This window comes from Sus scrofa, unplaced genomic scaffold (genome assembly GCF_000003025.6).
Source record: "Sus scrofa isolate TJ Tabasco breed Duroc unplaced genomic scaffold, Sscrofa11.1 Contig133, whole genome shotgun sequence".
NCBI lineage: Eukaryota > Metazoa > Chordata > Mammalia > Artiodactyla > Suidae > Sus > Sus scrofa.
In genome coordinates this window covers 4,846-17,477 of record NW_018084862.1, presented here as the reverse complement: position 1 = coordinate 17,477, position 12,632 = coordinate 4,846, and the positions used below count along the sequence as shown (strand labels likewise).

Here is a 12,632-nt window from a genome sequence, read left to right as displayed (position 1 = left end):
AATATCAGCAAAGGTACTTTAATGTCTCTGAGAAAAGTGCAGTAGCTGGACTGAGGAGGACAAAGCACAGTGAGAGCCACACATATCATCTGCTCCACTTCCCTGGACACCACATCCTGAGATGCTTGCGTGGGAGCTGGGTGCTAAGACACAGGCTCCAAAGGTAAGTTCTGGGGAGAGGACTAGGCTTGGCTATGTAGAGGCAGCCTGAAGGGCTAGGGAGCTGTGCATCACAGGCTGGGGAGCAGAATGACACAGCCTAGGGAACTGAGGAGATCTCGGCCTGCAAGTGGAGCAAGGTGCCATTGCTGGGGAGGGTGAGAGGAGGAGGAGTGGACCACCACAGGAATCTTTCCTTGCACATGAGCAGGCTCTCAAAGGCAAGGGTTCCTCTACCGAAGGCTATGGGTGGTGAGAGACCACTTGCTTGGGCAATGGGAGCCAGGCACCTCTTGTGTCAGCTATGGGTGGACAGGCAGCTCTTGTATGGGCAAAGGCAGCAGGGAGCTAAGTGCAACATGGCACCTCTTGTGCGATTTATAGGTGATGGGGACAAACCACAGCAATCATCTCAGAAAAAGGGGGGTGGGAGTCCTGGCCCCCAACAACCAGAGGTCTCTAATCAGTCTCCACCTGCAGACCCAGTCACCTCAGTGGTCAGCAAAAAAGAGGGCACTGGGACTGAGTACCACACATTGCTGCTCTCACTGACCTGGGAACACACCTGCCCTGCTGCTGTCTCTACCAAATACTAGGGTCAGTGCCCACACTTGACTCATCACTGTCATTTCCCAGACCTTGTAACCAGGAGCAGCCTGTGTAGCACCCTCTGGGTGGGTTAAGGAGGATGGGGTGTTTCTTGTGTGGTCTACAGGGCATGGGGTCAAACAAACATAGTTATCTCTGATTCCAGAGCCGGGCATGTTCTGCAGCTACAGGGGGGATGTCATAGACAGACACTGTCTGTCTATTTCGTTATTAAGACATTCTTAATTTTTACTCCCATATTTTATAATATATATAACATTTTGGCATAGTGGTACGTTTAACTATTCCTGCGTAAAAATATACATCTTTAAAACATGCTCCCAGTGATTTTCCTGATGAATATTTACCAGAAGTGGTCTGGAACTCTCATTTAGTGAAGACACCAGAAGATGGAATATAGTTGAAATATCTAAGTAGATAGGATAATCTGGGCGAAACTCTAGAGTCAAAGGGGAGGGTGGTCAAGCACAGAACCTAGGGGAACACAAGGATTTTAAGGCAAAGAGAGAAACACAACGCAGCAGAAAAGTCTGAGAAGGAACAGTTCAGAAAGACAGAAGCAGTGACTATTACGCCAGAACCAGAGGTGAAGATTTTCAATCACATAAAACCCTCCAGCTGGAGGTTTTAAGATGATTAGATAAACTTGGGTGTTGGACTTTTTCATTACTTATGATCTTATTGAACGAAGGTCCAGTGAGTTGGCAGGAAAGGAATCAAATAGCACAATTTACAAGCAGTTTGACAATCGCTCTGTATTACCTCCAAGTTTTTCTTACATCATATATGAGTAAACTTCACCTAACCTAATTTACTACCCACTTTTTAATTCGGTCTCACTATTTCAAGCTTCCAGGATTTTATCACAAGCTTGCACTCTGTCCCTTCTTTTCCTCATGTGCTTCACATATTATAATCCTCCTAATCCTGAAAGGTTCACCTGAAATAATACTTTCAAGGAGAAAACTTTCCTTTTTTTCCTCCACATCTTTATTGACTTCCTTTGCCATATTCTCATACAATATATGTATACCTTTTTTTTACATCAGAGCCTGAATTGCCTGTGAGCTAGCAATACAAGTGACTTTCTCCATACTAGATCAAGAGCTTCATGTCAGGGGACATTTCTAAAACCTAAGAACTCCATATCCTGTCTGCATTTTATACATTGTCTCTCACAACCCCCTGTATATTGTAAACACTTGATTAAGGTTCCACAGAATGGAAATATTTTGAAAATCAATGCAGCCTGTAGAAAGAATCGAGCTCAGTCTGTTTTCAGAAGCCCAAAAGATGTATAACATGATTGCTGACTTAAGGGTATTAAGCTAAGTCTTTTACAATCAAGACATACACAATTGACATTTGATAGACTGGTAAAAGCATTATAAAAGCAGGTAATTATCATGGAGATCAGGAAAAGGAAAATTGACTTCATTTAAAGGACCTAAGAAAGTCCTCAGGAAGATATGGTTGGAGATCAAAGATAAGCAGGACTCACTGAAAGACAGGGAGATGAAGAAACATGAACCAATTGATGAAGCAGGTCCTCAAAGGAGCAGGGAAGGGATGCATATGGCCATGTGCCCTGAGGGGAGAGGCAGAAAGTAGCAGGAGAGGTAAGATACAGACTGTGCAGCATCTGGAATGACAAAATAAGGAAAAACTGTTTGAAAACAAATCTTGGATCATGTCAAATACTTGAGCAAGAGAGTATAATCTTTTTTCATTCATTGGACAAGTGTTTGTTGAGCACTACAAAGTGCTTCATATTATTCAAGTGCTGGAAATACAGGAATGAAAATAACAGAGACATGTCTTCCCTCTTAAGCAAATCATCATTGTGGGAGGGAGTGACAATACAGAGGTCCTGAGAAATAAATAAACCATGTTGGAGGGTAATTACTACAATAAATTGGGGAAATCAGGATGATAAGAACAAAGGCACCTGGTATAGACTTAAAAGTAAGAACAGTCTCAATAATTCATATGTGGGGCTAAATGATAATACCAAGTTTCCAAAGATGGTTTTGTAGAACATGGTCCCAAATTCAACTCGAGTGAAGAAGTTGATATCCTGGCTGAATATTTTATAAATTTTAATTTTTAAATTATAATTGATTTACAATATTCTGTCAATTTCTGCTGTAAAGCAAAGTGACTCACTAATACACATATATGCATTTTTTCACATTGTCCTACATCATGTTCCATTGGGAGTAATTACATATAGTTCTCTGTGCTATACAGGTGGATCTCATTGTTTATTGACTCAAAATGAAATCATTTACACCTACCACACCAAACTCAAAATGCAATCGTTTACACCAACCACCCCAAACTCCCAGTCCATCCCTCTCCCTCCTCCTCCACATCGGCAACCACAAGTCTTTTCTCCATGTCCATGAGTTTGCTTCCTTTCTGTATATGGGTTCATGTTGTGCCGTATATTATATTCCAGATACAAGTGATATAACATGGTATTTGTCTTTCTCTTTCAGACTTGCTTCCCTTAGTATGAGAATCTCTAGTCCCATCCATGTAACCACAAATGGCATTATTTTGTTCTTATCATGGCTGTGTAGTATTCCAGTGTGTATATGTACTACGTCTTCTTACCATTCATCTGTTGTTGGACATCTAGGTTGGTTCCATATCTGGGCTACTGTGAATAGTGCTGCAATGAACATAGGGATTCACATATCTTTTTCAACGAAAATTTTGTCTGGATATATGCCCAGGAGTGGAATGCTAGATCACATGGTAGTTCTATATTTACACTTCTGAGATACCCACATACTATTGTCCATAGTGGGTGTAAGAATTTTCTTTCCCAACAACAGTTTAGGGGGGTTGCCTCTTATCCACACCCTCTCTCACATTCATTATTTGTAGACTTGTTAATGATGGCCATTCTGACAGTTGTGATGAGGTCCCTCACTGTAGTTTTGATTTGCATTTCTCTAATAATTAGTGATGTTGAACTTTTTTCTTGTGCCTGTTGCTCATCTGTTGTCTTCTTTTGAAAAATGTCTATTCAGGTCCTCTGCCAATTTTAAATTTAGTTATTCATTTATTTATTTATTTGCCATTGTATTGTATGAATTGTTTGTATATTTTCGAGATTAAGCCCTGTCCGTTGCATCATATGAAACTATTTTCTACCCTTCAGTGGTTTTTTTTAAATTTTTTTTATGGTTTCCTTTGCTGTGCAAAAGCCTTTAAGTTTAATTCAGTACCATTGGATTAGTTTTCTTTTCATTTCTATTGCTTTGGGAGACTGACATGAGAAAATACTTGTATGGTTGAGTTCAGAGAGTGCTTTACCTATGTTGCTTTCTAGGTGTTTTAAAGGCATCTTGTCTTCCATTCAAGTCTTTATCCATTTTGAGTTTATTTTTGTGCATGTCCTGATAGTGTGCTCCAGTTTCATTAATGGTACATGCAGCTGTCCAGTGTTGCCAGCACCACTTGCTGAAGAGACTTTCTCCCATTTTATATTCTTGCCTCTTTTTCCAAAGATTACTTGACCATAGGCGTCTGAGTTTCTTTCTGGGTTCTGGCTTCTGTTCCATTGGTCTGTATGTCAATTGTTGTACCAGTACCACACTGTCTTGATTGCGGTAGCTTTGTAATGTTGTCTAAAGTCTGGCAGAGTTATTCCTCCCATTTGTTTGCTGAGTGTTGGTTTAGCAATTCTGTGTCTTTTATCATTCCATATAAAATTTTGGATGGTTTGTTCCAGTTCTGTGAGAAATGGCATGGGTTACTAGAAAAGGATTGCATTGAATTGGTAGATTGCTTTGTGTAGTATGCCCATTTTAATGACATTAATTCTTCTGATCCAGGAGCATGGGATATCTTTCCATTTCCTTGACTCCTCTTTAATCGCTTGATTAAAGTTTTATTGTCTCTAAGCATATAAGTCCTTGGACAGGTTTATTCCTAGGTATTTATTTTTTCAGGGTGCAATGTTAAAAGGTTTTTCTATTTTTGTATTCCTTCTCTAACATTTGTCAGTATACATAAATACAACCAATTTCTGAATGTTATTTTTTTACTCAAATGAATTTATCACATCTGTAGTTGTATAATAATCATAACAATCTGATTTCACAGGATTTACATCCCACAGCCCAGGCACATCCACCCACCTGCCAAACTGTCTCCTCTGGAGACCATGAGTTTATCAATGTCTGTGAGTCAGCATCTATTCTCCAAAAAATTCCGTCTGTCCTTATTTCAGATTCCACATGTCAGTGAAAGCATTGGATGTTGGTGTCTCATTGTATGGCTGTCTTCACTTAGCATGATAGTTTCTAGGTCCATCCATGTTGCAAAAAATGCTGGTATTTCATTCTTTTTAATGGCTGAGTAATATTCCATTGTGTATATGTACCCCATCTTCTTGATCCACTCCTCTGTCGTTGGACATTTAGGTTGTTTCCATGTCTTGGCTATTGTAAATAGTGCAGCAATGAACACAGGAGTACATGTGTCTTTGCGAGTCGTGGTTTTCTCTGGATAGATGCCCAGGAGTGGGATTGCTGGATCAAATGGTAGTTCCATGTTTAGTTTTCTGACGAATCTCCATACTGCAACTTCTGAATGTTAATCTTGCAGTCTGATACTTGTCTGGATTCTTTGATCAGTTTGAATAGTTTTCATCAGAGTCCTTAAGCTTTTCTAGATATCATCATGTCTGCATAGAGTGACAATTTTACCTCCTCTCTTCCAACTTGGATACCTTTTATTTATTTTTTCTGATTGCTGTGGTTAGGATTTCTAATACTATGTGGAATAATAAAAGTTGTGACAGTGGGCATCCTTTCCTTGTTCCACATTTTAGCTGCAAGCCTTTCAGCTTTCCTCCATTGAGTGTTGTATTGTCTGTGGGCTTGTCATAAATTACTTTTATGATGTTATTTTCTCACTATACAAACTATGGCAAGAAATTTTATCATGATTGGATATTGGATTTTGTCAAACATTTTTTCTCCATCTATTGAGATGATCATATGGTTTTTGAAATCTCTCTGGTTAAAGTGGTATGGGTCTTGTTTGATTTGCATATGTTATGTATGGGCCTATAATTTTCTTTTTTGGTAATCTTTGTCTGGTTATGACATCTGTTTGATTGTGACTTCATAATATGATTTTGGAAGTGTTCCTTTTGCTTCTTCAAGTTTTTGGAAAACTTTAAAAAAATGGGTATATCTGTTCTTTTTCTATGTTTGGTAAAATTCTCCTGTGAGGCTATCTGGTCTTGGAATTCTGTTTGAATGGAGTGTTTTTATTACATATTTAATTTCATTTGTACTGAATGGACTGATAATTCAATCTATTTTTTCTTGATTCAGTTCCGGTATGTCTCTGAAAACTTGTCCATTTCTCCAGGTGGTCAAAGTTGTTGGCATATAATTGTTCATAGTATTCTCCTAGGCATTTTTTTAAATATTTCTCCAGTGTCCATTGATATTTCTCCTTCTTCATTTCTTATGTCATTTATCTGAGTTCTTTCTCCCCCCTTCTAGTTGAGTCAGTCCAGAGGATCGAAAATTTTGTTTCCTCTTTCAAAAAAATCAGTTATTGGTTTTATTGATTTTTTCTATTTTTTCAATGTCAATTTTATTGATTTCCTCTCTGAAATTTTTGATCTCCTTTCCATTGCTGGCCTTAGCTTTTGTTGTTTCTTCTTTGATTACTTCTTTCAGGTGGTAGGGTAAATTGTTGATTTGAGGTTTTTCTCCTTTTCTGAGGAAGGCATGTATTGCTATGCACTTCCCTCTCAGAACTGCTTTTGCAGCATCCCCAAAATTTTGAGTGGTTATGTTTTCATTGTCATTCCTCTCAAGGTATTTTTTTTAATTCTTCCTTTTGATTTACTCATTGACCCATTGGATATGTAGTAACAGCTTGTTTAGTCTCCATGTAGTCATCTTTTTTTTTTCATTTCTTTTCTGGTTGTTGATTTCTAGTTCTATGCCATTTTAGTCAGAGGCGATAACTGATATAATTTCTATACTCATATTTGTTGAGGTCAGTTTTGTGCCAAGTGTGTGGTAATCCTTGAGAATGTTCCATGTGCACTTGAAATGAATGTATAGTCTGATTTTTGGATGTAACATCCTAAAAAGATCAGTTAAGTCTAATTTTTCTATTGGATCATTTAGGATTGCTGTTGCCTAATTGATATTCTGTGTAGAAGATCCATACATTGTTGTGAGTGGGGTGTTAAAGTCTCCTACTATTACTGTATTCCCATAAATTTCTCCTTTTTGGTATGTTTATATTGAATGGATATAATTGGGTGTGCCTATATTAGGGACATATATTGATGAGTCTAATATCCTCTTCCTGAAATGATCCTTTTATCATTAAATAGGTGGTGCAGCCTTCTCCTAGTTGCAGGGCCCTGGGATGTGACAGTGACCCTCAGGAAGATGGTGGCCCCTGGAACATTTGGCAGGAGAGCATCAGGGCATGTTCATTTCCAGGGGCCTTGGAGCAACACTGAGTTGCAATGCCATCCACTGTGCTGGCCAGTGAGGAGACTGGGGAGGTTGGTGTTGCCTATTGATGGACCCCTAGTGGTTGTGGGCCATTACCACCTGTGGAGTTGGCCTCCACCACCTGTCAACCACTCAAGTGCCCCATCATGCTTAGCCCATGAAAGAAGCACTGTCACCCCTAGCCCACACAAGAGGGGCCCCACTGCTCAATGGTACAACTTTCAAGAGTCCATGCATGCATCAAGATGTTTCTATGGTGGTCTGCTGCTCCACCTCTTGACCTCCCCAACAATGAGGCCTTGCTGCTCCTGTGGGCCAAGACCTCCTTCTGGGTTTCTTCAGCTGAGGTGCTCCACACCCCAGCCCTTGGTGCATGGATTCCTAGCTCCTAAGTCTGACTCCATGCAGTCAACCCTAGTCCTCCCTCCAGAACAGACCTCGAGAGCCTGTGTTTCAGCACCCAGTCCCTGCTGAATGTCACAGGCTGTGGTGTCCTGGAAGGTGGTACCAGTGGTCTATGTGGCTCTCGCTCTGCTTTGCCCTCCTCAGTCCAGCTGTTGTGCTTTTTTCTGAGGCTTTGAGGCCCCTCAGTGTGGCTCAAAAGGAGGCTTTCCAGGGTGTGGGTTCCTTTCCTCTTTATCAGCTCCCTCTCAGGGGTGTTATTCCTTTCCTGATTCCTTTTTCTCTTTCTCGCCTCCTCTCTCTCTCTTTTTTCCTTTTCTCTACCCAGTTATGTGGCACGTTCCTCACCATTTTTTGAGGTTTAAGGTCTTCTGCCTGTATTCAGTAGATAAATGTGGTCTGTGAATTGTATTACATGGAGACTTTTTTTGATGTGTTTGTGGGAGAAGGTGAAGGCACATGTTTACCCCTTCCCAATCTGGATTCCACCATCCTGGAAACCTCTATATCTTTTAGTATCCTTTCCAAATTCAAATATCGTTCATGAGATATATTAATCTGATAAGCATATTCCTCCACTAGGAGGTAATACCCACCTGACTCTTCTTCACCCTTTACATTTTACACAAACAATGAAAAGTGTTGTAAAATTGAGGTCATTTTCATCAGAATCAGCAAGATGACTCGGCAATTATAATGAGGATGTTTTACTTAATCTCATCTTTTCACAGTTCACTTTTATTTTTTTCCTTGTATGGCCACATGTGCAGCATATGGAAGTTCCCTGCATAGGGGTCATATCAGAGCTGTGGCTATCAGCCTATGCCATAGCCACAGAAACACTGGATCTCACCTGCTTCTGTCACTTACACTGCAGCCTGAGGCAATGCCAGATACTTAACCCAATGACTAAGGCCAGGGATTGAACCCACATCATCATAGACACCATGTCAATTTTTAACCCCCTGAGCTACAACAGGAGCTCCCCATAGGTCATCTTTAATTAACATCAGGTTGTGTATGGCATAGTTACCAAATCTCTCCATAGAAATACAGTGAAGTCATTATAGGAAAATCCCTTTAGCATTTGATGGAAAATTTAAGTTTGCATTGTCAGGAGAATATTTATTGGCACTGACCTGTTACTAGTCTCCCAGATATAGTCTTTTAATCCTAAATGCTTAGAGACCAAGGCTTATATTCTGAAATTCTCATTGACTTAACACCATAATGAAAAGTCGATGTTACAAAACACCTCTCCGTGAAATCTAGGTAAGAGGAATATTCTAGTTTACCTTTACTGTTAATATTAACATCAATTAGTATTTATTTTTCTGAATTATTAAGCATTTTCCTTGTTAGATTTCAACAATTTATGTATCATTCTGGCTACTCAAAAACACAAGACTATGGGAAACAAGGATGAAAAAAAAAATTATTGCAACTCATGCCAAACTCTGATTCAAAGGTCAAACTTCATACAGGTAAGGACAGAATATAATTCTGTTAGATAATTCAGGCATGCATATAGAAAGTTATTTTTATATTAGCTAAATAAGAAAGTGTCCTATGTTTAATATATTAAAACAAAAAATAAACCTTGTCCCAGCTTGTAATTTGTAATTGATATAAACCATTTTGACCAAAGAATTTATGTCATTAGACAATCAAATATTTCATAGATTACTAATTAGCACTAAGAATGTAGACTTTGAAAAGGAAACAAAATTTATTCTCACAAATAATATTAATACTTGCAAGATGTCTTCTATTTCAAAGTGTTAGAAAACTAAAGTATAAAAGCATGGATTACATTTATTATCCTTTTATGTGCTCTTACACGCTTCAGGAAATCTTACATAATTGTTTTATGAAATGGTATAATATTAAGTAAGGTAATTCCTGTGATGCAAGATGTACAGATTTTTTTTAAACAATTTTGAATAATTTCCTCTGTAAACTCTTTTCATAATTGTCAATTTGTAGATGACACATAGTCCATTACAGATCACTGGTGGAATAAAGGAAGCAAATCCACTCATCTCAGGTCACTTGACAAGAGGTAGGTATGGAGTTAACCAGGCTTTACTCCTTATAGCATTCTACATCTGTTGTTAGAAGCATAGGTCAGAGAAAACTTCAAAATACTAGTAATATAAAAAAGAAAATGGGCATGCACATATAGAAAAAAGCAATGTTAGAGGATACAGAATTGATTCTAGACAGTGAAGCATATACACGATCCTCTTGATACTAAAAAATGGATATTGGTGCATTCTGGACACCAAGAAACATTGTTAAGTATCATTATGCAAAAACCTATGCTTTATATAAAGAAGGAAATTCTTCGATATCGGAGAGCATTCAAAAAGAATAATGGATTTAACACAACGCTGGGGAAATAAATCAAAGAAGTTATGTCCAAAGGGTATTTATTTTCTTAGTATTTCACAGTAATTTTCCTTAAGGATGCACAGTTATTACTTTATTTTTAGTGATTTTCATGCAATTCCTGAGACATAAAATTAACATATCTGCTTATGCTATTAAAACATTCACTCTCTTGAGAATATATATATAAATTAATTTTTCTCAATTAAAAATGCATACTGGGAGTTCCCGTCGTGGCGCAGTGGTTAACGAATCCGACTAGGAACCATGAGGTTGCGGGTTCGGTCCCTGCCCTTGCTCAGTGGGTTAACGATCCGGCGTTGCCGTGAGCTGTGGTGTAGGTCGCAAACGCGGCTCGGATCCCGCGTTGCTGTGGCTCTGGTGTAGGCCGGTGGCTACAGTTCCGATTCAACCCCTAGCCTGGGAACCTCCATATGCCGCGGGAGCGGCCCAAGAAATAGCAACAACAACAGACAAAAAGACAAAAGACAAAAGACAAAAAAAAAAAAATGCATACTTATACATATGTATATATATTATACAAACATTTACACACATGAAAAGCGATTTGCTATTTAACATACTCTAATGAAAAACATCTAACATATTATTTGTGAATTCTGAACCAAATATGGGTAATATAAATATGTATAATATTCTTTAAAATTCACAAGAACAAGTTTTTCCACTTTAAGCATCCTCCCTAGAATTCCCAACATATTTTATGGGAATCCTGTTTTTCTGAGTCAAGATCTTAAAAGCTTACATTACACAGAAATGAACTTCCCCTATAGGTATGTGTTCCTGTATCCGGAGTAAATGAAGAAGCTGAGAGAAGAATTCCGCTCCTCATAAAAAGAAAAATTTGAAAGGAAAATTATACATACACTAATTTCAAAACTTTCTTCTCAACAAGTGTCAATTCAACATAGAATGTGGATATGACTGAGGATAACCACTCCTGGACAAATGAATTTATCCTCATAGGATTTAGTAATCACCCAGACCTAAGGACCATTCTGTTTCTGGTGTTCCTTACCATCTATCTGATCACCATGGTGGGAAACCTTGGTCTGGTGGCACTGATATTTACAGAGCATCGTCTTCACACACCAATGTACATCTTTCTGGGTAACCTCGCTCTGATGGATTCCTGTTGTTCCAGTGCCATCACCCCCAAGATGCTACAGAACTTCTTTTCCAAGGACAGAATCATTTCCCTCTATGAGTGCATGGCACAATTTTATTTTCTCTGCTTTGCTGAAACTGCAGACAGCTTCCTCCTGGCAGCCATGTCCTATGATCGCTATGTGGCCATCTGCAACCCACTGCAGTACCACACCAGGATGTCAAAGAATCTCTGCCTTCAAATGACCACAGGTGCCTACATAGTTGCAATTGTGCATCCCATGATTCATACTGGCTTTCTCTTTAGGTTAACTTTCTGTAAGTTTAATCAAATTAATCACTTCTTTTGTGATATTCTTCCATTATTCAGACTCTCCTGTGTTGACCCTTATATCAATCAGTGGATGTTATTTATCTTTGCTGGGTTAGTTTTAATCGTCACTATTACCTTGGTAGTAATCTCTTACCTTTTCATCCTTTTCACTATTTTCACAATGAAATACAACAAAGGCAGGGGCAAAGCCTTATCTACTTGTGCATCCCACTTTCTCTCTGTCTCCATATTCTATGGTTCTCTTATCTTCATGTATGTTCGGCTAAATTCAGGTAATGAAGGAGACAAAGATATACCTGTTGCTATTTTTTATACTCTTGTGATTCCTTTATTAAACCCTTTTATTTATAGCCTAAGAAATAAGGAAGTAATAAATGTTACCAAAAAGTTTTTGAAGTTTTCATATGAAACAAATACTACATCATTTGGGTAACTTATTTCAATCTGATTAAACTTTTTTCACAATCAAGAGTACTGACAAGGTGGAAAATGGTCTCATATATAACATTCAATTACTAAAACTTGATGGTGTGTCAATCAAATAACCAAATGTAAATGACATTCCAAAATCTAGGCTACCAGGTTTCATCAGCAGTAAGCTAAGTAACTATCCTTGTGGTTACAATTGCATCAGAGTGTAATTAGCTATATTTCATAACTACATTTCAGAGTATAATACATTGCAATGTTGAACAAATTTAGAAAATGCGAGGAACCGTTACATAAAAGATCACCTCCATTTTATGTTTTTGGCAAATTTCCTGAATCCCAAGGTGTAATCTTACAAACTGTCCCATGTCCCAAATTCTCAAATATTGGTCCCGTCTTCACCAACAACATCTGACAGAAGTAAACTATATATTTTGATTTAATCCTGATTTTTAAGTTATTCAAGAGATTGTTTGAATATGAAATCACAGAGAATATATAATCTTTAATCAACAATGCTTTCCTCTTTAGACTAAGTCAATTTTCTTTCAAGTACTCTGAATTCCAGGATCTGCATATTGGAGATTTATAAATCTGTCCTTGACGATGATGCTACTTATACTGACATTACTATAGATTTGATATCTTCATGTATTTTGTATGGTTGA

At 38.2% G+C, this 12,632-nt stretch overlaps 1 protein-coding gene across 1 annotated transcript; it reads left to right on the top strand.

Annotated features, from left to right (window-relative positions):
- The first annotated feature begins 11,014 nt into the window (after nt 1–11,014).
- LOC100621264 (olfactory receptor 5K1-like) lies at nt 11,015–11,968 on the top strand. The gene has a single exon (XM_003358852.1). It carries the CDS (start codon nt 11,015–11,017, stop codon nt 11,966–11,968), a length of 954 nt encoding a protein of 317 aa, XP_003358900.1.
- Nucleotides 11,969–12,632: the final 664 nt, after the last annotated feature.

Excerpts from the sequence above, each read along its gene's own strand:
- LOC100621264 (XM_003358852.1), top strand. The coding sequence starts at position 11,015 with ATGACTGAGGATAACCACTCCTGGACAAATGAATTTATCCTCATAGGA.